The 25962-nt window shown below is 43.3% G+C and overlaps 1 protein-coding gene across 3 annotated transcripts in view; it reads left to right on the top strand.

Moving 5' to 3' along the window:
- PANX1 (pannexin 1) overlaps positions 1-25149 on the top strand; it is a 56176-nt gene extending 31027 nt beyond the window's left edge. The window contains exons 3-6 of one of the 3 annotated variants that reach the window (XR_009542222.1): positions 1761-1984; positions 2629-3287; positions 3845-4000; positions 25049-25149. Coding sequence is in view for 2 of the 3 variants with exons in the window: in XM_060157894.1 (XP_060013877.1) it covers positions 1558-1650; positions 1761-1984; positions 2629-3287; positions 3845-3924 (1056 nt within the window). In the remaining variant the exon portion in view is untranslated. Of the gene's footprint in view, positions 1-1553; positions 1651-1760; positions 1985-2628; positions 3288-3844; positions 4969-25048 lie in introns of those variants that run through there. The other 2 variants (XM_060157894.1, XM_060157893.1) reach the window with 2 other exon arrangements.
- Positions 25150-25962: the final 813 nt, after the last annotated feature.

Raw genomic sequence — 25962 nt, forward strand, 5'->3', positions numbered from 1 at the left:
ACAATGACGCACATACAGATTTGTCTTTTAATGTTGTGACAGCTGTATATCAACATCATCCATTTCCTTTGCGAATTTATGTGTTCTTTTATGCATTTAAAAACGTTATTCTTCATGAAAAACAAGGAAAGACTGAGGAGCTGTCACAGAACCAAGGTGTCTAGGGAGACGTGACAACAAAATGCAATGCATACCCTGGATGGGATCTTGAAACAGAAAGAAGACAATAATGAGAACACTGGAGAAATCCAAATAAAAGCCTGAAATGTAGCTAGTGGTAATGTGCCAACGATGGTTCCTTCGTCTTGACAAGTGTGCCATGGAGATGTCCGATGTCAACAGAGGGGAAAACTGGATGAGGGTTATTCGAGAACGCGCTGGACCATCTTTGCAACTTTTCTGTACATCTGATCTATAGTGAGAGTCACACTCTTACTTGGTCTGCTGCTGGCTCCCAGAGAGGTCGGGGTGGGAGTTTTGTGTCCACTCAAGGCCATCGTAGCCTCTTCCTGTTACAGCTCTGAGCAGCTGTGGAGAGAGACCAGTCCAAAGGTAGGGAGGAGTTTTCCAGAGAAGTAAAATAATTTGCAGTGTATTATGGTGAAAGAGGCATGGTTCTGGGATCAGAAAGGTCAAGCTTCATATTCTGTCTCTATCCCCAGCTTTGTGCTCTGTGGCCAGAAACTGCTCTGGGCGTCTTCTTTGCAGAGTGAGGCCATCGGCAACGGCTTTGCCAGGGTCACTGTGAGGATTGAAGATAACGTGCTCACTCAGTAGCCTTTCCGTTGGTTTTAGCTGCCGTGTTTTAGTGCCTACGATGTGCCAGGCACCATGCAAAGCATTTTTCATAAATTATCTAATTTAATCTTTATAACACCTGTATTACGCGACCATTTGATAGATACGGAAACTGAGGTCAGAGGCTCAGCAACCTCTCTGCGAAGACCGCTCAGCTGAGTTTAGTCTCAGATCTGTCTGGCTGCAGCTTCCTGGTCTTCTCTGAGGCTAAGCCTTTCCTTACCGCCCCGCGGACCTGGTTACTGGAGGCACTGCGCTCTCTCTGACTTCTGTATCCCCTCTCATTTGTTCTGAATGTACATCGAGATCGGGTTGCTCCCCTCATGACTGTCACCCATTGTGGTTGGCTTCTCCAGGCTTGAGATTATCTGGCTGTAAAATGAGGATGTTGGGTGGTCCTCACGGTCTGTCCACTATGGAAGTCTGTTCTGCATTTTGTGAATTTTACCTGCTTCTTTCAGCTGTTTCATGGGGGTGATTACAGGATCACTGAAGCCAACATTTTTCTAATTTGTTTTGAGCAACGTTATGCATTTCTGTCATTCTCCCAAATTCCAGAGAGGAAAACAACAGAGTTCTAAAAGCCTTGGTGACCTCCTAAAACCATAGCAATTAAAAAAAAAAAAAGAAGAAGAAGAACCCAGAGGCCACTGTGACATTTACATGTTCCTTAATTGCGCTTTTGTCAAGGGATTATTCTAAAGGACAGGGAAATAATTTTATTTTTTTGTTTCCTTCTATAATTAGGGAGGAGACACCATGTGTCACCATGTAGCTGCCAACGATTTCAAATTAAAGTCTATCGAAGTGGAGGGGAAAGGTAGTTACCAGTGTCACGTATTACCTGGACAGGTGAATTTAGCCATAAGAAGTACTTGTTGGAGAAAACCGCTAGCAGTGCTTAACATGGTTACTTCAGGGGGTGGTCTGTTGATCCCGTGATTCGCTCTCTTATTTTTCAGTTTTTCCCCTACATCCTGTTACTGGTGGCGATCCTGCTGTACCTTCCCTCCCTGTTCTGGCGTTTCGCAGCTGTTCCTCATCTTTGCTCAGATTTGAAATTTATCATGGAAGAACTTGACAAAGTTTACAACCGTGCAATTAGAGCTGCAAAGAGCGTGCGTGACCTTGACTTGAGAGACGGTGCCTGCCCAGCTCAAGAAGTTAATGAGAACCTGGGGCAAAGGTAACTTAGCCCCCAGCCGCTGGCCCATCAGGATTTGGGAGTATGAGTTAGCAGCCCTGCTCTTGCCCATCTGGGCTTAGGGTTCTCACTACCAGTACATGGGGAGCTGTCATCCACCTGGTGACCCCCTTTGAGAGCCAGGAAGGCCCACTGCCCCAAATCTCACCCTCACCTGTCTGCCCCAGCACCTGTCGTCACATCAAGAGTTCTTCCCTTGGGGCTTCCCTGGTGGCGCAGTGGTTGAGAGTCCGCCTGCCGATGCAGGGGACATGGGTTCGTGCCCCGGTCCGGGAAGATCCCACATGCCGCGGAGCTGCTGGACCCGTGAGCCATGGCCACTGAGCCTGCGCGTCCGGAGCCTGTGCTCTGCAGTGGGAGAGGCCACAGCAGTGAGAGGCCTGCGTACCGCAAAAAAAAAAAAAAAAAAAATTAAGCGGGGGAAAGTGTTTTATTATTGCTTTTCCTTTTTTTTTTTTTTTAAAAAAAAAAAAACCTGATTTTATTCCCTGGTACTCCAGTGAAGTTACAGGTAGAGAAGTACGGGAGGGAAGGCATTGGAGATTTTCGGTGTGATACTGTTGAATGTGTTTCTATTTGACAGTCTTGGTTAAGGGTTTAAATTATTTTTATTTGTTTCTTTTCAGTTTGTGGGAGATATCGGAAAGCCACTTCAAGTACCCAATTGTGGAGCAGTACTTAAAGACAAAGAAAAACTCCAAAAATTTAATTGTCAAGTACATCAGCTGTCGGGTGCTGTCACTCAGCATTATACTGTTAGCAGGCGTCTACCTGGGCTATTACTTTAGCCTCTCCTCCCTCTCGGATGAGTTCATCTGCAACATCAAATCTGGCATCCTGAAAAATGACAGCACTGTCCCCGATCGGTTTCAGTGCAAACTCATTGCTGTCGGCATCTTCCAGTTGCTCAGTTTCATCAACCTCGTGGTGTACGTCGTGCTGGCTCCTCTGGTGGTCTACACGCTGTTTGTTCCATTCCGACAGAAGACGGATGTTCTCAAAGTGTATGAAATCCTGCCCACTTTTGATGTTCTGCATTTGAAGTCGGAAGGGTACAACGACTTGAGCCTCTACATTCTTTTCTTGGAGGAGAATATTAGTGAACTCAAGTCGTACAAGTGTCTTAAGGTTCTGGAGAATATTAAAAGCAGTTGTCAGGGCATTGACCCCATGCTTCTCCTGACAAACCTCGGCATGATCAAGATGGACGTGGTTGATGGCAAAAATCCTGAGCCCGTGCAGATGATGGCAGAGGAGCAGGGGGACCAGATGGCAGATCTCAAAGGTAGGCTTAGCTCTCAGGGTGGAAGCTGTGGAAGCCCACGGAGCACCTCTGCAGCCGCCTTTTATGAATGACCGACAGTCTTTACCCCTGCCCACCGTTGTTAAACCGTTTTCCTGGTGTGGTTTTAGGTGAAACCCCTCAGTGCTGGGAGAGAGAGGGGAAAGCATTGGTGCTGCCCCAGATTTCCAAAGGAAAGCATCTGTGCTTTCTCTGGGCTGTGCTGTCTTCCTTCTCCTCATTCTCTGTCTTTCTCATACTCCATCTCTTGCTCAAGCATTCTTCTCTGATGTCATTCTTGCTAATTTTTGTCTTGTTTTACCGGCTTTTCTCCCTATACTGCCGATCATCTTGTCTGTCACTCTCCAACGCTTACAAAAGGGACTGACAGTTTATTGATTTAACTGTCGCCCTGACCCAACTTCTGCTGCTCTGCAACGAGGCTAAGATTAACTGGGTAAGGCAAAGACCAGGAGGTAGATTTATAGCAGAAGTTCATTAGCGCCAATGGGTCCTGCCGAGGGACTTCCGTCATAAATGCTTGTTTTCCATTTTGACAGATTTGAATGGACACAGTGGAACGAAAATAAATAACGGAGAGCAGAATGCTCGACAGAGGCTTCTGGATACTTCTTGCTGACGATTTTTTTCCCGTGAACTTCAGATCAGCGACCTGGGCAACATGGGATTCATTTTGGCTGAAGAACCTCTGGCAGGTACCCAACTGGTTCGCAGTAGATGGTTCTCAGCAGAGATACTGGGTATGTCTTACTGAGTCCCTGGTGAAAACGATGGTTAACAAAACGTTGTGGAGGATGGTTCGTGAGCTTCCTACGAGACAACGTGGAGACAAGTAAGCCACAGCAAACGTAGATGTGTACGTCATCATCAGACGGAAAGTGGAAAGACTAATCCTAGTAAGAGTAAGAGACCTTTTAGTGCCTCAGAGAAAAACACCTTTATGTACAGATAGTGCAACGAGCCTCAGAGCTACTGGAAAGCAAGGACTTTGGGATCCAATCACTTTGGAAGAGGTTGTCTGCAGGGAAGTCCTCTATGGTCAAAAGCATTTGAGACAGGATGTTACTTAAACAAATTCGCAGAACACAGAAGGCTTAAAGTGAGGGACGTTTCGCCTATTACGATCAGAACATATAAATGACATCTGCCACATGGGTGTGCTTGGAGCCAGAACAACTTCGCAGTTTATTTATATTTAAGAACATCTTTTAAAAATTCATTTAAATTTAGAATCGTGTGATGTCAAAATGGAAGCCATTTGGGAAGAACATTCTAGCATTGATGGGGAATTATAGAATAAAGGTTACAAATGGGTATATAGTGTATCACCCAAGCATTGTTTCATAAACATTTAAGGCTGACCCAGAATATCAAAACCCTTTTTCCAATTCTGATCATGTAAATAGATCCTAACTATGTTTACATTTTATACAAAATTCTTAAAAATGACATCTGTGGGGCTTCCCTGGTGGTGCAGTGGTTGAGAGTCCGCCTGCCGATGCAGAGGACACGGGTTTGTGCCCTGGTCCGGGAAGATCCCACATGCCGCGGAGTGGCTGCGCCCGTGAGCCATGGCCGCTGAGCCTGCGCGTCCAGAGCCTGTTGCTCCGCAACGGGAGAGGCCACAACAGTGAGAGGCCTGCGTACCGCCAAAAAAAAAAAAGACATCTGTGGACCTCCCTCTTTTTATTCTTAGAAAGTTAATACATTGCTAGTGAATAATCCTCAGGAGCTTCAAAGTTTATGGATGGCTCTTAGGGACAGTTGTTTACCTGATCTAATTACATAAGCTGCTCTCCACCTTTCAGAATATTCACAAAAGCAGATTTTATTTATGCTTCTGTGATGGTTTCTGAGATGGAAAGCTAATGATAAGTATCCAGGATGCAATCAGTGTTTTAAATTATTCTTACTGCATAATATTTATTACCATTGAATAATAGTGTGACTTAGAAATGTCAGTAACCTAAATCATCAATTTTGCTGCATTTTTATATCACTATATCTGAGATATTATATCGCAGTTCTCTACACTGGTTTCTTTTTATAATTTGAAAATTTTCTGAAATATATTTTTCTGTGCTATCCTTTTTTTTTTTCAAAAAGCCTCAACTTCTTTATAGATAGCCCCTAATTTATAGTTTGAAGTGGTAAAAGTAGGTACATTATTTTAGGGGACCAGGGACTCTCTAAGCCCTGTCACATGTAATTCTTTAATTAGAGCCCCTAACCTCTGCATCCCCCCATCCCTACTCTCTGAGTTCCAATAACATCTGTGATGTCCCGGACATCACTCTAGTGACCGGCTATAAGGATGTGAATAAGGCAGGTCCTCATCTTTGAGGAGTTTAGAGACTAATAAAAGGCAGTGAAGACAGAGGCAGGTGTCTAGAGGAAGAGTGACTACACTGAAGGCCCTTCCAGAAAACTCCCAGCAAATGCTCTGTGTTCTCAGGAGACACCATATTGTTCTTCTCTTTCCCATCATTTCTGTAGCTGATGGTTTCAAGAGTCTAGTTACAGTTCTTCCCAGAGGTTCTTGAGCCACGTATCCCCCAGGCTGAAGCTTAAACAAAACAATAACACAGACTGATTTTGAACAGAAAGTGCTCCAGTCACCTTTTGTACCTTACTTGCAGGGTCTGGGGAACCCAGGCCTTGGGGTACATGATGCTGTCCATGAAGAGTCATGGCACTAAGAGTCTGATGTGGATGTCTGGTCATACATTTTGGCTTGAGAAAAAGTGTTATTAGGAAAGTTAACTCCTCCATCCACTGCTGGCTTAGAGGGAGGACTCTGTTTGAGGTGGCAGATTTCCAAGGATGAGGAGTCATCATTGCTTTACAAAAGGGGGCAAAACAGACCCTCAGTGACCACCGCCAGTAGTAGTTGACCTTGTTTCTGGCCTGTATCTTCCTAACAAACCACCACGGGGCCTCCAAACCAGACTTGTAACACCAGCATTACAGCTGGGGCTGGGCCTGATTGTTCTGACAGCCGTGTCCAGCTCCACACTTCATTTCACCAAGGGACAGGCAGAGACCCTCTAATATGGAGGCTCTTAAACTTTTGGGAGGTTACAAACCCCCCTTGTAAGTATATTCTTTAAAGCTATGGACCCTCTCCTCAGATATACACACAACACTACATACACCTTCAAGGGTCATGGTGGTCCACGCACCCCAGGTTAAGAAGCTGTGCTGTAACGCCTGGGGACTGAGCCGCACAGCAGGGAGGCTCCCGTGACCCTTGTGGAAAGCGTCTGCTTTCGACAGTAAGTCTCAGCTGTACATTTACTTAGTGAAACCACATTTGCACACTTTTGAATGAACTGTCGTCCCCTTTGAGTAACTGACATCATTTCCTAGAGTCAGACTGAAAAAGTCAATTAAAAGAGCCGGTGGGGTGGGGGCAATAGCTTGGAGTGATCAGGGAGCTGGCATGGACTGCGATTGTCTCTCTGGCCACCAGAAGTGATCTTATTCCAAACCCAAGTCATCGTCCCTGTGCAGCCAGCCTCACTGGAATGTGGGGAGACAGGGCGTACACCTGACCTGTAAGGTGCTTTGTCCTACTTTGTAGTCATCCTGGGAGAACGCGAGAAACGTCCCATTGTATGGCGGGTCTGGTTGCATGTTTGCGTTTCATGTGTGGAAGCTTCGTCCTGTTCCGAGTACCCTCTCCTTTCCAAAAATGAGCTAAGGTGGGATGGCAGGGCGCCATGGGCATTGGCCCTGTGAGAACCGTTCAGCTCTTAGAAGCGGATTGTTGCACAGCATTTAAAATGCGTCCGTGTTGGTTTCTTTTGCTTATCTCCAGGATAAATCGAAGGTCTAGGAGGGTGCGAGTTTTTACCCATTGCTATATCACAAGCTCCTGAAAAACAGTGGCTGGCGTGTAGTAGGCATTCTGTAAATATTTGAATAAATGAACGCACCGTTGTAATAAATCCTAGTTTGTGGGCAACTGTAATTTGTTTTTAAAAGGCAAATGGTCCTCTGCAAGGGAGGGGAGGCTCATTTGGTCTCTTGATGGAGAGAGGAGTAGTTCTGCAAATGAATAGGTTTCTGCATGTAAGTAGTGACGATTTTTAGCTTTTTATTGTGGAGTAAGTTGTGATCACTTTCCAAGTTCAATACAAGTTCAGTGTTGCCTCGCAGTGATTAGGGCAATTGAAATTATAAAGGTCCTTGTCTCTGTAATTTCCCGAAATAACCTCTTGAAAAGGGATGTTGAAATGTGCAATTGTGAGTAACTGAGGTTTCATCTGATGGCACTGGGATGAAATGGCTCCTTCTGGGCAGTCATTGGCATTTTCGCCCTGTTTTTCACAAGTGAAGTGAAACGTTCGAAAAAGGTTGGCAAAGATGATATTGTGTGGTTTGTGGAATATAATAGATATGAGTCTGTGATGGATTTGTCCTGCCTGCTTTAGATGAAATGTATTGTTTCTGCATTCTCATTTTACCTGTAAAAATACTTTGTCAGTTAAAGCATGCGGTTTGATCAGTCATTGTTCTTCAAGTTCCTGAAATTTATAAAAGTTTCTTATGCCTTGAATGCCTCCCCCTGCCCCACCAGAAGAGGAAGAAAGAATTCCACAATGTCACAAGCGTTTCCTACAAAAACTGAAGCCATCTGCTCCTCTTTAACAAGTTGGCTCTTTTTAAAGCACCAGAATGACAATTTGATGGTATTCTATAATGTGGTGCTAGGCGTAAATTCTTTCTAATGACTGCGTTTCTTCAAAACTTCTAATGAAAAATAAGTACGTTCTTTCTGCTGTGTCATTTGGTAAGAATGATTGGTTTCTATTCCACAGAGGTTGAAGGATGGGAACAAATTACGGTCTTAGAAAATGACCTTTTAAAAAAACCAAGAATGTTGAAAGCTCTGCATTTGGGTGGTTATCACTGTTATATTTCATATTTCCACATATGTCACCTGTCCACGTCCTACATTCTGACCATGCTGACTTCTGTGTAAGGAGAGTTGAAAGACTGAAAATCAAGGCTGCTGTGTCTATACATACAAGTGAAACAGTGCTTTTGTTCTGCACTGGCCTGTCTACCTAAATAAAACTTCTTTTCTAATGAAAAATGTGTCTTAATATTTCTCACCTTCTCTTCAGGGAAGATGTAGCAGAAGCTCAGTCCTGAAATGTCTTGAGGCTCATTCCTCTCTGCTGGATACACAACATTCAGTAGGCTTCATGGCACATATTAAAATCCATTTGTCAGTAACTAAAGGAAAAAAGTCCTTGATGAAGGGCCCACAGATTCTGGAATTTCTTAAGCAAAAATCAGATGCTTTCTGATTGGGAATTGTTTGCCTGGGGTTGGAGAGGAAGGAATAGAGGCTGTATAGTGCCAAACATGGGTTGGCCTGCCTCCCTCTCTTAAGAAGGGGACTTCCTTGTACAATGGTCAATTAACACAATTGACTGTTGTGGATAATAAATGCTGCATGAAATCTTAATACAGTGCCTGCCACATAGTGAGTACTCCGTAAGTACTAGCTGCGACTGTCATCACCTCCTCTAGCTCCCCCACTGTTTCCTAGGGTGCCCCCCCCCAGGAACCTTGGAGGTTGTATTAGTTGTCTCTTGCTCCATAACTCTTTACTATAATCACGACAGCTTAAAGCAACACATATTTGTTCTCTGGAAGTTTTCTAGGTTAGAAGTCTGGACATGGCTGAGCTGGGTCCCCTCCCCAGCGTCTGACAAGGCTGCGATCAAGGTGTGGGTGGGCACCGTTCTCATCCGGAGGCGACCCTGGGGAAGGAGCCGCTTCCAAGCTCCCTCCGGTTGTTGGCAGAATTCATTTCCCTGGCGATTGTCTGACTGCTTTCTCTGACCGTTCGCCGGAGGCCACCCACAGGTCCTGGCATGCGAGTTTCTCTAGCATGACTGCGTAAGTCAAGCCCATAGGACTGTCTCTCACAAAAGGAAGGGCCTGGTCCCTCTGAAGGGTTTTGACCTGATGAAGTCTCTCCCTCTTGATGAACTCAAAATGAACTGCTTTGCAGCTGCATTTCATCTGCAAAATCCCTCCTCCTTTGCCTTGTTCTGTTGCCTAGAGGCGAATCACAGGTGCTGCCCCACTCGGGGAGGAGATTACACAGGACGTGAACATCAGGGAATCACGGGGGCCACCTTAGTGTCTTGCCTGCCAGGGAAGTCATCCTAAATCCCAGGCTCTCTGTTTCCGAGCCTACGGTTTAACCTACCCTGCACCCTTCTGAGGCACTCGTTCCCAACACTGTTTTTCAGGCTCTTGTCACTGCTTCCCTGAATTCCTCTAATGGTCCTTCTGTGTCTAACGCCTCTTCCTCATTCAGTGGCCTTCGTGGGAAGCAGATCTGATAATGCCAACCCTCATCACCACCCCAGCCCCACCACTTCTAAATCCCTTGGGACTCTCCATGGATTTCAGTATAAAAAGCAAACTTGGGCTTCCCTGGTGGCGCAGTGGTTGAGAGTCCGCCTGCCGATGCAGGGGACACGGGTTCGTGCCCCGGTCTGGGAAGATCCCACATGCCGCGGAGCGGCTGGGCCCGTGAGCCGTGGCCGCTGAGCCTGCGCGTCCGGAGCCTGTGCTCCGCAACGGGAGAGGCCACAACAGTGAGAGGCCCGCGTACCGCAAAAAAAAAACAAAAAAAAAAACAAAAAAATACTGCATTTGCCGTAAAACACATATAACATAAATATGTAATTTAACCATTGTTAAGTATACAATTAAGAAGCGTCAATTACTTTCACAATGCTGTGCAACCATTACCGGTATCTATTTCCAGAGCTTTTTTTTATCACCCCAAACATAAAATATGTACCTATTAAGCAATAACGCCCCATTCCACATCCTCTCCACCTAGCTCCTGGTAAGCTCTAATCGACTCTCTGTTTCTATGAATTTGCCTATTCTAGATATTTCATATAAGTGAAATAATACAATATTTGTCCTTCTGTGTCAGGCTTATTTCAGTTAGCATAATGCTTTCAAGCTTCATCCATATTGTAGCATATATCACAACTCTGTTCCTTTTTATGGCTGAATAATATTCCATTATATGGATATATCACATTTTGTTTATCCATTTATTTGTTGATGGACACTTGGGTTGTTCATTGCAGTATTACTTACAATAGCCAAGATATAGAAACAACCTAAGTGTTCATTGACAGATAAATTGAATATTATTCAGCCATAAAAAAGAATGAAATCCTGCCATTGTGACACTATGGATGGACCTTAAGGGCATTATGCTAAGTGAATAAGTCAGCCAGGGAAAGCCAAATACTGTACGATCTCACTTATACATTTCATCTATTAAAACCAAACTCATAGAAACAGAGAACAGATTGGCAGTTGCCAGAGGCAGGGGGTGAGGGGTGAGGGAAATGGGTGAAGGTGGCCAAAAGGTAAAAGCTTCCAGTCATAAGATAAATAACCTCTGGGGATGTAAATGTACAGCATGGTAACTACAGTCAACAGCACTGTATTGTATATTTGAAAGTCTCTAAGAGAGTACATCTTAAAAGTTTTCATCACAAGAAAAAATTTTTTTAACTACGTGAGTGATTGATATTAACTAAACTTGTGCCAATCATTTCACAGTGTATACATATATCAAATATTATGTTGTGTGCCTTGGACTAATACAATGTTATATGTCAATTATAGCTCAATAAACTGGACAAAATACAATATGAAAAAGAAGAAAAAGAAAAAAAAAGGCAGATTCCTGGGCCTCTCCACAGACCCACTGAATCAGAACCTCTGAGGTAGGACCTGGGAATGTGCATTTATTCCACCTTCCTGGAGACTCTGAAATGGGCCATCGTTGGAGAATCCATGCCCTACGCTGTACTGCCTACCCCTGCACTGGACCAGGGGAAGGGAGTGGGGAGGCCACTCTAGCAGAGGCTATTCTGCTGAGACCTATTGATGTGGAAGACTGTGGAGCTTTCAGGGATTGCAGGAACAATGGGCGTGCCTGAGGATCCACTACCCCAGGCCTGCTGGAGGCCTGTTGACCCCCACGTTCTTTTCATACTCACATCTCCAACTTCCTTCACCAGGTCCAAGACAAGACAAAACCCTGGTGCTCTTCAAGGGCACTTGCTTTCACAGAACCCAGAAGGCAGCAACAACACTGACCCACTGGACACTCTTAGGCTGCCGACCCTGATCTAGAGGCTGAGCAACCCTGAAGGCCCTCGGTACCACACCCCCTACTCCCAGTGTAGCCCGCTCTGAACTTGGGGCTAATGGCTGCTAATGTGGCAGCCATGCTTAGCAGGGAGGGAACCAGAGGAGTTAGAAGCATCCTTTTGGAGATGTCATGACTCTTTACTGGTGTCATCTCATTTTGTCCTTCAACAGCAGGTGAGAGAGGGTTGATTATCCCCATTTTACAGATGAGGAAGATGAAGGCTGAGACAGGGAATGGGGAGGTAGAATTCCCTGATTGGTCCTGCGTGGATATAGAGCGGGGCCCAGATCCTGTGGGGCAGAACTCAGAAGCACTGGTAGAGGGCCTGGCCCAGGGAAGGAACCCCCAAAATGATACACTATAATTACTGTCTGATCGTCCATTCACTGGACGTTTCCTGAATGAGTGCTCTGTACCAAGCGCTGTCCATATGTCCATTCTAACCCTCATGGTCACAGCACCCCAACTTGGCCTGTGGTGTCTGGAGACCCGGGGAGGGGCCAGACTGAAGCCCCTAGAGCTGCCCTGCCATCCAGATGGAGCGAGGCTTTAGGGCTGGCAAACATGAGTGCCGGTCCTGCCCTGCCACTGACTAGCTTCAGGGCCTTGGGTGGCCACCGGCCTCCCCAGGGAAGGTGCTCTTATCCCATTTAAAACTGAGAGGATGAGGGCTTCCCTGGTGGCGCAGTGGTTGAGAGTCCGCCTGCCGATGCAGGGGACACGGGTTCGTGCCCTGGTCCGGGAAGATCCCACATGCCGTGGAACGGCTAGGCCCGTGACCCATGGCCGCTGAGACTGCGTGTCTGGAGCCTGTGCTCCGCAACGGGAGAGGCCAAAACAGTGAGAGGCCCGGGTACCACAAAAAACACAAAAACAAAAGCAAAAACTGAGAGGATGAGACTTGAGAGGTGGGAGCACAGACTTGTTTCCCAAGGGTGGTCCCACAGGCTTTAGGATCTTCTGGGGTGTTCAGAGAGAGTGCAGATTCCTGGCCCGCCTCCGATTCACTGATGGAGTCTCAGCAGTGTGGCCCTAGGACCTGCACTTCCCACAAGCTCTGCAGGTGATTCCTTTGCACAAAAAGCCTTGAGAGCTGGTTCTCCTGCCACCTCAGTTCCAGTTATAAACAGGCATCTGCACGGCAGCTGGCGGCAGAAATTGTCAGCACTCTGGGAATCTGGTTGGTGAAGGCTCTGTCCATTACAGCTAACAGGGAGAAAGTTGCCTCCATGGCTGGCATGACATCTGTGACGGAAGGAAGTGACTGAGCCACGAAGAACTGCTGTGGGTCAGTGGGTACAACAGAAAACCAGGGCCTAGCCTTTACTGCTCAGAATTTTACCCATTGCCCAGTCAGAAAGAACTAGAGATGACATCAGAGCTGCACTGTGATTATCTTGGTATATTTTAATTCTAAAAATTTATATTTGTTATAAATGTTTTAAATTCACCATTTCTTAGAGTGTGCTCAATTCTCCTCAATCTTTGCCCTACCTATAAAATCCCCAGTGAAGGCACAGTGATGTGAGCTTGAAATATCTTTTTAAAAATTATTTTAAACTAGAGGTGACATACAATATTGTATAAGTTGCAGGTGTGCAATATAGTGATTCACAATTTTTAAAGGATATATTCCACTTGCAGTTATTATAAAATATTAGCTATATTCCCCATATTGTACAATATATCCTTGTAGCTTATTTTATAACTAATAGTTTGTACCTCTCAATCCCCTGCCCCTATATTGCCCCTCCCCTCCCCCTTCCCTCTCCCCACTGGTAACCACTAGTTTTATCTCTAAATCTGTGTGTCTGCTTCTTTTTGTTATATTCACTAGTTTGTTGTATTTTTTAGATTCCACATATAAATGATATCATACAGTATTTGTCTTTCTCTGTCTGACTTATTTCACTTAGCATAATGCCCTCCAAGTGAATCCATGTTGCTGCAGATGGCCAAATTTCATTCTTTTTTATGGCTGAGTAGTATTGCATTGTATATACGTACTACATCTTTTTTGGGTGGGGGGATTTTTTTTTTTATTCAAACAGAAATTCACAAAAATTATAATCATCCTCATCAGTTTACTCAGTCTCATATAATTAATTGCTTTTCATCTTGATCTTTTGTTAGCACTTTTATGAACTCATCAGTTTTCCATTAGTGTTCTGAAAATGCTTATTCATTCACTTCTGCAGTATAGTCAGTTATCAGAAACCTGTACTTGTCAGGGTCTTTTCCATGAATTCCTTGAAGGTGAAACCCTTTTATAGGAACATTTTTGCAAAAGCATCAGAGTACACCCAGAACTGTCTGTAAATGACAAAAGACTTAAAAATGACCACAGTTAAAGATTTGATGAAAGTTCATAATAATGCAATTGACAAGGAAATTTAGTTATTTCTGAGATATACATTTTAAAGTAGTAACTAGAATTATGACTTATAACATTATACCAGAACATATAAGATTTTTAGAAATTTCGTGTAATGTCCGAAACATTTATATTAACATATTTCCATACAAATAACCCAAAGAAAGTTTAGTATTAGTTGTTTTTATTTTGTTTGTTTGTTTATATGGCAGGCTCTTATTAGTCATCAATTTTATACACATCAGTGTATACATGTCAATCCCAATCGCCCAGTTCAGCACACCACCATCCCCACCCCACTGCGGTTTTCTCCCGTTGGTGTCCATACATTTGTTCTCTACATCTGTGTCTCAACTTCTGCCCTGAAAACCGGTTCATCTGTACATTTTTCTAGGTTCCACATATATGCGTTAATATATGATATTTGTTTTTCTGTTTCTGACTTACTTCACTCTGTATGACAGTCTCTAGGTCCATCCACGTCTCAACAAATGACTCAATTTCATTCCTTTTTATGGCTGAGTGATATTCCATTGTATATATGTACCACATCTTCTTCATCCATTTGTCTGTTGATGGGCATTTAGGTTGCTTCCATGACCTGGCTATTGTAAATAGTGCTGCAATGAACATTGGGGTGCATGTGTCTTTTTGAATTATGGATTTTTCTGGTTATATACCCAGTAGTGGGATTACAGGGTCATATGGCAATTCTATTTTTAGTTTTTTAAGAACCTCCATACTGTTCTCCATAATGACTGTATCAAGTTACATTCCTACCAACAGTGCAAGAGGGTTCCCTTTTCTCCACAACCTCTCTAGCATTTGTTGTTTGTAGATATTCTGATGATGCCCATTCTAGCTGGTGTGAGGTGATACCTCATTGTACTTTTGATTTGCATTTCTCTAATAATTAGTGATGTTGAGCAGCTTTTCATGTGCTTCTTGGCCATCTGTATGTCTTCTTTGGAGAAATGTCTATTTAGGTCTTCTGCCCATTTTTGGATTGGGTTGTTTGTTTCTTTAATATCAAGCTGCATGAGCTGTTTATATATATTGGCGATTACTCCTTTGTCCATTGATACGTTTGCAAATATTTTCTCCCATTCTGAGGGTTGTCTTTTGGTCTTGTTTATGGTTTCCTTTATGGTTTCCCTTTTGTGCAAAAGCTTTTAAGTTTCATTAGGTCCCATTTGTTTATTTTTGTTTTTATTTCCATTACTCTAGGAGGTGGATCAAAAAATATCTTGCTGTGGGCTTCCCTGGTGGCACAGTGGTTGAGAGTCCGCCTGCCAATTCAGGGGACACAGGTTCGTGCCCCGGTCTGGGAGGATCCCACGTGCCATGGAGTGGCTGGGCCCGTGAGCCATGGCCACTGAGCCTGCGTGTCCGGAGCCTGTGCTCTGCAATGGGAGAGGCCACAACAGTGAGAGGCCTGCGTACTGCAAAAAAAAAAAAAAAATCTTGCTGTGATTTATGTCAAAGAATGTTCTTCCTATGTTTTCCTCTAAGAGTTTTATAGTGTCCGGTCTTACATTTAGGTCTCTAATCCATTTTGAGTTTATTTTTTTGTGTGGTGTTAGGGAGTGTTCTAATTTCATTCTTTTACATGTAGCTGTCCAGTTTTCCCAGCACCACTTATTGAGGAGACTGTCTTTTCTCTATTTTATATCTTTGCCTCCTTTGTCATAGATTAGGTGCATAGGTTTACCTCTGGACTTTCTATCATGTTCCATTTATCTATGTTTCTGTTTTTGTGCAAGTACCATATTGTCTTGATTACTGTAGCTTTGTAGTATAGTCTGAAGTCAGGGAGTCTGATTCCTCCAGCTCTGTTTTTATCACTCAAGACTGCTTTCGCTGTTCGGGGTATTTTGTGTCTCCATACAAATTTTAAGATGATTTGTTCTAGTTTCATAAAAAATGCCATTGCTAATTTGATAGGGATTGCATTGAATCTGTAGATTGCTTTGGGTAGTATAGTCATTTTCACAATATTGATTCTTCCAATCCAATAACATGGTATATCTCTCCATCTGTTGGTATCCTCTTTAATTTCTTTCATCAGTGTCTTATAGTTTTCTGCATACAGGACTTTTGTCTCCCTAGGTAGGTTTATTCCTAGGTATTTTATTCTTTTTGTTGCAATGGTAAATGGGAGTGTTTCCATAATTTATCTCAGATTTTTCATCATCAGTGTATAGGAATGCAAGAGATTACTGTGTATTAATTTTGTATCCTGCACCTTTACCAAATTCATTGATTAGCTCTAGTAGTTTTCTGGTGGCATTTTTAGGATTCTCTATGTATAGTATCATGTCATCTGCAAACAGTGACAATTTTACTTCTTCTTTTCCAATTTGTATTACTTTTATTTCTTTTTCTTCTCTGATTGCTGTGGCTAGGACTTCCAAAACTATGTTGAATAATAGTGGTGAGAGTGGACATCCTTGTCTCATTCCTGATCTTAGAGGAAATGCTTTCAGTGTTTCACCATTGAGAATGATGTTTGCTGTGGGTTTGTCGTATATGGCCTTTATTATGTTGAGGTAGGTCCCCTCTATGCCCACTTTCTGGAGAGTTTTTATCATAAATGGGTGTTGAATTTTGTCAAAAGCTTTTTCTGCATCTATTGAGATGATCATATGGCTTTTATTCTTCAATTTGTTAATATGGTGTATCACATTGATTTGCGTATATTGAAGAATCCTTGCATCCGTGGGATAAATTCCACTTGATCATGGTGTATGATCCTTTTAATGTGTGGTTGGATTCTGTTTGCTAGTATTTTGTTGAGGATTTTTGCATCTATATTCATCAATGATATTGGTCTGTAATTTTCTTTTTTTGTGGTATATTTGTCTGGTTTTGGTATCAGGGTGATGGTGGCCTCATAGAATGAGTTTGGGAGTGTTACTTCCTCTGCAATTTTTTGGAAGAGTTTGAGAAGGATGGTGTTAGCTCTTCTCTAAATGTTTGATAGAATTCACCTGTGAAGCCATCTGGTCCTGGCCTTTTGTTTGTGGGAAGATTTTAAACCACAGGTTCAATTTAATTCCTTGTGATTGGCCTGTTCATATTTTCTGTTTCTTCCTGGTTCAGTCTTGGAAGGTTATACCTTTCTAAGAATTTGTTCATTTCTTCCAGGTTGTCCATTTTATTGGCATAGAGTTGCTTGTAATAGTCTCTTAAGGAGCTTTGTATTTATGCGGTGTCTGTGGTAACTTCTCCTTCTTCATTTCTAATTTTATTGATCTGAGTCCTCTCCCTCTTTTTCTTGATGAGTCTGGCTAATGGTTTATCAATTTTGTTTATCTTCTCAAAGAACCAGCTTTTAGTTTTATTGATCTTTGTTATTGTTGTCTTTGTTTCTATTTCTGCTCTGATCTTTATGATTTCTTTCCTTCTGCTAACTTTGGGTTTTGTTTGTTCTTTCTCTGCTTCCTTTAGGTGTAAGGTTAGATTGTTTACTTGAGATTTTTCTTGTTTCTTGAGGTTGGCTTGTATAGCTCTAAAGTTCCCTCTTAGAACTGCTTTTGCTTCACCCCATAGGTTTTGGATCGTTGTGTTTTCATTGACATTGGTCTCTAGGTATTTTTTGATTTCCTCTTTGATTTCTTCAGTGATCCCTTGGTTATTTAGTTACGTATTGTTTAGCCTCCATGTATTTCTGTTTTTTACTTTTTTTCCCTGTAATTCATTTCTAATCTCCTAGCATTATGGTCAGAAAAGGTGCTTGATATGATTTCATTTTCTTAAATTTATTAAGGCTTGATTTGTGACCCAGGATGTGATCTATCCTGGAGAAGGTTCCATGCGCACTTGAGAAGAAAGTGTAATCTGCTATTTTTGGATGGAATGTCCTATACATATCAATTAAATCTACCTGGTCTATTGTGTCATTTAAAGCTTCTGTTTCCTTATTAGTTACCTGTTTGGATGATCTGTCCATTGGTGTAAGTGAGGTGTTAAAGTCCCCCACTATTATTTTGTTACTGTCGATTTCCTCTTTTATAGCTGTTAGCAGTTGCCTTATGTATTGAGGTGCTCCTATGTTGGGTGCATATATTTTTATAATTTTTATATCTCCTTCTTGGAATGATCCCTTGATCATTGTGTAGTGTCCTTCCTTGTCTCTTGTAACAGTCTTTATTTTAAAGTCTATTTTATCTGATATGATTATTTCTACTCCAACTTTCTTTTGATTTCCATTTGCATGGAATAATTTTTCCATCCCCTCACTTTCACTCTGTTTGTGTCCCTAGGTCTGAAGTGGGTCTCTTGTAGACAGCATATATATGGATCTTGTTTTTGTATCCATTCAACAAGTCTTTTGGTTGGAGCATTTAATCCATTCACGTTTAAGGTAATTATGGATATGGATGTTCCTATGACCATTTTCTTAATTGTTTTGGGTTTGTTTTTGTAGATCCTTTTATTCTCTTGTGTTTCCCACTTAGAGAAGTTCCTTTAGCATTTATTGTAAAGCTGGTTTGGTGGTGCTGAATTCTCTTAGCTTTTGCTTGTCTGTAAAGCTTTTGATTTCTTCATTGAATTTGAATGAGATCCTTGCCGGGTAGAGTAATCTTGGTTGTAGGTTCTTCCCTTTCATCACTTTGAGTATATCATGCCACTCCCTTCTGGCTTGTAGAGTTTCTGCTGAGAAATCAGCTGTTAACCTTATGAGAGTTACCTTGTATGTTATTTGTCGTTTTTACTTGCTGCTTTCAATAATTTTTCTTTGTCTTTAATTTTTGCCAATTTGATTACTATGTGTCTCAGCATGTTTCTCCTTGGGTTTATCCTGTATGGGACCCTCTGCACTTCCTGGACTTGGGTGGCTATTTCCTTTCCCATGTTAGGGAAGTTTTCGACTATAACCTCTTCAAATATTTTCTCTGGTCCTTTCTCTCCCTCTTTTCCTTCTGGGAGCCCTATAATGCGAATGTTGTTGCATTTAATGTTGTCTCAGAGGTCTCTTAGGCTGTCTTCATTTCTTTTCATTCTTTTTTCTTTAGTCTGTTCCACAGCAGTGAATTCCACCCTTCTGTCTTCCAGGTCACTTATCCATTATTCTGCCTCATTTATTCTGCTATTGATTCCTTCTAGTGTAGTTTTCATTTCAGTTATTGTATTGTTCATCTCTGTTTGTTTGTTCTTTACTTCTTCTAGGTCTTTGTTAAACATTTCTTGAAGCTTCTCGATCTTTGCCTCCATTCTTTTTCCGAGTTCCTGGATCATCTTCACTATCATTATTCTGAATTCTTTTTCTGGAAGGTTGCCTATCTCCAGTTCATTTAGTTGTTTTTCTGGGGTTTTATCTTGTTCCTTCATGTGGTACATAGCCCTCTGCCTTTTCATCTTGTCTATCTTTCTGTGAATATGGTTTTTGTTCCAGAGCCTGCAGGATTGTAGTTCTTCTTGCTTCTGCTGTCTGCCCTCTGGTGGATGAGGCTATCTAAGAGGCTTGATGGGAGGGACTAGTGGTGGGTAGAGATGACTGTTGCTCTGGTGGGCAGAGCTCAGTAAAACATTAATCCACTTGACTGTTGATGGGTGGGGCTGGGTTCCTTCCCTGTTGGTTATTTGGCCTGAGGCAACCCAGCACTGGAGCCTACCTGGGCTCTTTGGTGGGGCTAATGACAGACTCTGGGAGGGCTCACACCAAGGAGTACTTCCCAGAACTTCTGCTGCCAGTGTCCTTGTCCTCACGGTGAAACAGAGCCACCCCCGCCTCTGCAGTACACCCTCCAACACTAGCAGGTAGGTCTGGTTCAGTCTCCCCTGGGGTCACTGCTCCTTCCCCTGGGTCCTGATGTGCACACTACTTTGTGTGTGCCCTCCAAGAGTGGGGTCTGTGTTTCCCCCAGTCCTGTCAAAGTCCTGCAATCAAATCCCACTAGGCTTCAAAGTCTGATTCTCTAGGAATTCCTCCTCACATTGCTGGACCCCCAGGTTGGGAAGCCTGACGTGAGGCTCAGAACCTTCACTCCTGTGGGTGGACTTCTGTGGTATAAGTGTTCGCCAGTCTGTGAATCACCCACCCACAAGTTATGGGATTTGATTTTACTGTGATTACGCCCCTCATACTGCCTCATTGTGGCTTCTCCTTTGTCTTTGGATGTGGGGTATCTTTTTTGGTGAGTTCCAGTGTCTTCCTGTCGATGATTGTCCAGCAGCTATTTGTGATTCTGGTGTTCTTGCAAGAGGGAGTGAGAGCGCGTCCTTCTACTCCGACATCTTGGTTCCTCCTGTACCACATCTTCTTTATCCATTCATCCGTTGTTGGATGCTTAGGCTGATTCCATATCTTGTCAATTACCTTGAAAGATATTTAATAAGTACTTGTATGTGTGTGTCGGGGGAGTGGCTTAATTCCCCGTAATCTTCATCAGGCCCAGCTACCCTAAATAAACATTTAATTTAAGTCAAAGTCAATATTCTTAGTATTTACCTGCAGTTTCAGGACAAAACTTTAGCCCATACCCACACCAACTATATGGCTACAACTCTGTGGCTACCCTAATACCTCTTTTATAGACATTGAGGAGCTGCCAGGGTTCCTGTTGAATTTCCTGAACACAGTGGACCAGCCAGTGGCCGTGGGGTCCAGAGTGGTGAGTGGTAGCACAGAACAATGTCTGTTAGCCTCTGAATCAACCTACTTCCAGCCCCTCAGAACACAGAGGTTCCCTGGAATCAGCCAGACCCACACCACAGCAGGCCTGTGTCTCCTTGTCTGTGCATTCCTGCTCCATGCCCACCCTCCTCTTCCCACTCCTCAGTTAGACTAAGGTGCAGATGACAGGCTGAGTTTAAGGTGACACTCAAGAACTTGTTGATTGATTGATTGATTGATTCTGTTGCTATGGGAACCACCAGATTCTAGTGCAATTGTTGGCCTCCTTCCTGACTTTCTGCTCAATGAAACACTGACCCTCTGGGCTTGCTTCTCTGTGAGCTGCCCCATCTGGGTCAGGAGGAACAACTACCCACAGACACTCCAAGAGAAAAGTGGGGATGGTGGTGAACGTCGGTGGAAGAAAGCAGTGAGGAGGGGACGAGTGGCCCTGAGATGTGGAAAATTCTGCCTGAAGCAGCCTGTGCTGTGAATATGGGCATCAGGACTTCAGGTTCAAGTTAGACCTGGGTTCAAGTCGCAGTTCCTCCACTTATCAGGCTTAAGTTTAGGTAAGCCTCCGTTTCTTCATTTGTAAAGTTGGGGTAATAATACCGGTGCCTTTGGGTTGCTTTGTAAAATGAATGAAATGTGGGAATTCCCTGGCCGTCCAGTGGTTAGGACTTGGTAATTTCACTGCCTGCCCTGCCCTGGTCGGGGAACTAAGATCCTGCAAGGTGTGCCTTGTGGCCTGGAGGAAAAAAAAAAAGAATGAAATGATGCCAATGAGGTGGAAGGTGCAGTGCCTTGTACCCACAGGGGCCTCGCCTGGGTCAAGAGGGGCTCAAGCCATTTCATTTCTTAAGGCTCTTGGATAGAAAATGCATAGCAAAACAATATTACATAAATTGGGGAAGAACTTAGATGTGTACATTTAATGAATTTTCACATCAAAAAATACAATGTAATATAATTACAAGAATTCTAGAAAATATTAATTCAAGGGGTCTGAGGACTCTGTGTCCAGAAATTAGACACAAGCATATATGATGAATAGCCTTTTCTCAGGGTCTCTTTGTGATTATATTTATATCACTTTTGGACATAACAAAAATAGTTTAAATGTACAGTCCTTTGTGAATGAGCTACCCAGGTGACCTTTCTAGCCCCAGTACACCTTGCTGGGCACAGAGTAAGTGTTTCAGTAAACAGTAGTGACCTATAGCATCATCATAATATCTCCAGCAAAGCTAAAACCACTGTACTTACTGCAGACGGAGTCCTGCATGGCATGCTTTGTCAATGCAGAGCATGACATTCTTTTTTTTTTTTTTTTTGCAGTACGCAGGCCTCTCACTGTTGTGGCCTCTCCCGTTGCGGAGCACAGGCTCCGGACGTGCAGGCTCAGCGGCCATGGCTCGCTGGCCCAGCCGCTCCACGGTATGTGGGACCTTCCCGGACTGGGGCACGAACCCGTGTACCCCGCATCGGCAGGCAGACTCTCAACCACTGCGCCACCAGGGAAGCCCAGAGCATGACATTCTTAAGAAACCAAATTTGGCGAATTCCCTGGCAGTCCAGTGATTAGGATTCCGTGCTTCCACTGCAGGGGACACGTGTTCGATCCATGGTCAGGGAATTAAGATCCCGTGTGTCTCATGGCCCCTCCTGCCCCACCCCCAAAGAAAGAAAAAATAAATAAATAAAATTGATTCTTTAAAAAAAAAAAGAAAGAAAAGAAAAAGAAAGAAACCAAATCTGGATTTGAGTATGTCCAAATCAGTACCCAAACACAGAACTGTTTTTTACCCCTGTGGATGGCTTCGTGCAGTTTTTTCCTTGCACAGAATTGAAGCTAATAAGGATACAGTGTTTGCCTCTAAGCTCATTGCAGATTCCAGCAGGTTTCATTTGGATGAACTACTTTGCTTTAGAAAGAGACATGGATTACAGCCAGACACCCCATGCGCACAGTTAACCAAGTCTGTTGAAACACTGAAATACTAAAATCGAATGCAAAATTTCTGCTGTGCTTCACCAGAGTTTTAGAGAACTCTGAAGCCCAAACTGCCCATAGAAATCACTGTTTGTGACCCAAATGTGACCCACCAAAGGGATGTGATGAAGACAAAATTCAGGCTGTTCTGAACCAGGGCCAGGGGAGACTGGGTGACATAAGCCATCTTTCAACTTTCAGGACATATGCAGCCATAAAATGAACATAGCATCCAGAAACAATCTTGCCAGAAGTCAGGAAAGATCTGCAGGGGAAAAGAATTGGAAGTTGTTTGACAAGTGAAGACATTTTAAATCTCTTTGGTCCTCATAATCTCTGTGTTGCTCCAGGCCAGGTTCCAGTCTCCATCATGTCAGGTGAAGGGCAGGTAGAGACCCATGGTGGAGGGGGAAACTCCGTGTGTACCTGGGTCCAGCCTGGGTCCAGGTGTGCTCATAATTTGAAGGTTGAGGGAAAGTTGAAGATCAGGATGAGGCATATGGAAGGTAATCGGGAGAACCCACGCTCTCCAATGACAGAAGCAATCATCCAAAACGCTATGACATGAGCAACTTCTTGCTTAGGAAATTTTCTGGAGCCATCGTCTTCCTTGCAATTCACAAAACATGTGACTGCCTCTCAAAATGTCCTGCTATGAGCTGAGCACAGTCTTCCACTTGTCGAATGAAAGAGCAGAGGGTTATTCATGCTCATGACCTAAAACCCAATGAACTCAGAGCCTTTAATAGCACTGAGTTTACCCCCATTCTAAATCCTCTCAATGGTTTTGAATTTGACATTGTTAAATTACACGTCTATGTACCCATTCACTCATCAACAAATTTATACTGCTACTAAATGCCTTCCTTTTCGAAATGTCACAGCCCTGACCCCACATCCCCGGATTGTGACACCCTTTTCTTCCATTCTTCTTGTAACTCCTTCTCCTTTTCTTCCTAGGAAATTTCTTTATGGCAAGCATTGTGGTATAATTTATTCAATACCCATGATCTGTGTAGCGGGCTACGTGTTTTCACTTACATCTTTATTTGCTTTTATCTGATGTGATAATTGAGTATTACAGAGATAAAACCAGAGACCTGAATTTGAAGGTTAGGTGGTGCTGCATGCTGAATACAATCAGTAGCTTGTTCCTGGAGCCCAGAGATGGGATCCTCGTGATATGCTTTAACCAATATTAGAAACATGCTGCTCCTTCGACCACCTCCCCTACCCCAGCCTTTCTCTCCCATTCCCCAGTGGGCATCAGTTGTCCTGATTCTCTGTATATCCTCTTTAATCTCTTGTCCGCCTGGAGAGAAAATAATGGGAGAATGAACAGTCGAACTAATGGTTCTCGAAGTATAATCTCTGGACCTGCAGCAGCAGCAGCACCTGCGAGCTTGTTGGAAATGAAAATCCTTAGTCCCAACCCCCAACCTACTGATTTTGAACTCTGGGGGTAGGGCCAACTATCTTAACCAACTATTTTAACCACCATCCAGGTGATTCTGAAGATTGAGAATAACTGAAATCATTGCATAGGATGGAAGGCATCCCTTTGGGTACTAAATTAAGCACCCATATAAAATGTCTGTTTAGCCCAATCTAAACTGATAAGGATTAGGGGATGTTAATTTCCTTGCGAGCTCTCCCAGCAGGTGACTGCTGCCTTTATCCTGCCTTCTTGATTTTCAGAGGCTCACAGAAGAGGAAAGTCTTTCAGAGAAGGGAGTATCAGTCCCATTGTCCACATTCTCACTCCTGCCGTTTTCCAGTGTCCTTGGAGGTGTCAGCGATCTATTGTGTGCCCTCTGGGTCTGCCGTCTCAATGTTCCTACATCTGCTGGGAAATAAAAACCAGTCTCTTCCCACAAAAAGTTGAGGATGTGTTTCACGCCAATTCTTTAAAAAATCTGCTTCAAGATATTGCATTATCACTTCGATAACTGAGGGAGAAGGGGGAGGAATGAGGCACTTTTGTTCATGGAGATAAAGCAGCTGAAAGCTTAATATACACCCATCTATGTCTTTGCGGGTGTTGGGAGAGGGTGTCCAAGACATTCTGGGAGGAGATCTCAAAGCTCAGACAAGGTCAGCCCCTTACATAGCCCCGCTTGTCTAACTTTCTCCTCCACATGAGTTTAGAAGCAAAACTGGATCAGGGACAGGGCTCTGAGGTGAGTCTGACTGGCAATGACCCCTGGAGAGTCAAGAGCAAAGGCAAGCCAGGAAGTGAGGCAGGGCTCACTTCTCCTGCAGCAACAAAGCCTGTTCTCAAATTCATGCCAAAAGCATGGAAACCACAGGGGTTGTTTATCTCTCTCCTTTTTCCCTCTAAATACAATAATAACTGCAATTTTTAAATGTTAAAAGAGAGAGAAACAAATCATCATTTGACAACTAACCTAGTGGTTAATGTAGATTTTTGTATGAGCTTTTCAGTCTTGGTCCATTTGCATTCTGTGCTAATGCATGCCTTGTGTTTCATAGGGGGTCTTTTCTCTTAACCTTCTCATTCATGATTTTTCCCCAGGTTGTTGCCGGACAAACCCAGCAATCCAACCGGAATGTTGCCCTAGAATTATAGAATATCTGAGCTATATAGGACTTCTGAGATCATCTTCAAAGGAACTCCTGACAAGCTTTTCAGAGATGGGCTTAAGGCAGTTTGTATCACTTCGAAAATTATTTGCCGAATTCTACCATAAACATGTACGCCTTTCTAGGGACAGTCATATCCCTGTATTCCATCAGATTCTCAAAGCAGTTTAGACCATCAAAATGTTGTCCATTCTTTCTACAATGGGTGCTGTATGCAGCCATTCAGGCTGTGCCTTGCACAACTCTGGGTCGGAGAGGAGTCACATAGACCATAACACCCCCTGGAGTTGTGCAGTGCACAGCCCACACGACCATGGCTGATGGGCCTGCATTCTATTCCATACTCATCTGATGGTTGGCACACGGCTGAGAAATGATTTGCCTTTTCCCTGCTTCCATAGCTCCCTGTATATATTTCTTCCATCACATTTAGATTATATTGAAATAATTTCAAGAGGTATGTCTGTCTAATTCTAGGATCCAATATGAAGAAATTCATTGTTGCACGTACATGAGAGTATCAGCTTTATTGCTAACAAAATCAATATTTTATTCTCCTTGTGCCTGACTTCCACTTTTCAGCCAGTCCAAAATCAGGTAGAGAAGAAGGAGGCTATTTATTGTCCCCTAAGCCTTAAGCATGTTCACGAAGAGTCAATCAACAATTTTTGGATAAAAGGAATATTTAAAATATTAAAAAGGCAGTGAGGACTAAGGACCCAACGAAAAATGAATCCCTTCTCTAATGGTAGCTGCTAGAAATGGCTCCCCTAAGTGTATTTTTGTGCTTGGTTGTTTCTCTATTTAGAAACCTCAGCTCCCTCTGCTATTAAATTTTGCAAGGGC

The sequence above is a fragment of the Lagenorhynchus albirostris genome, chromosome 9 (genome assembly GCF_949774975.1).
Source record: "Lagenorhynchus albirostris chromosome 9, mLagAlb1.1, whole genome shotgun sequence".
NCBI lineage: Eukaryota > Metazoa > Chordata > Mammalia > Artiodactyla > Delphinidae > Lagenorhynchus > Lagenorhynchus albirostris.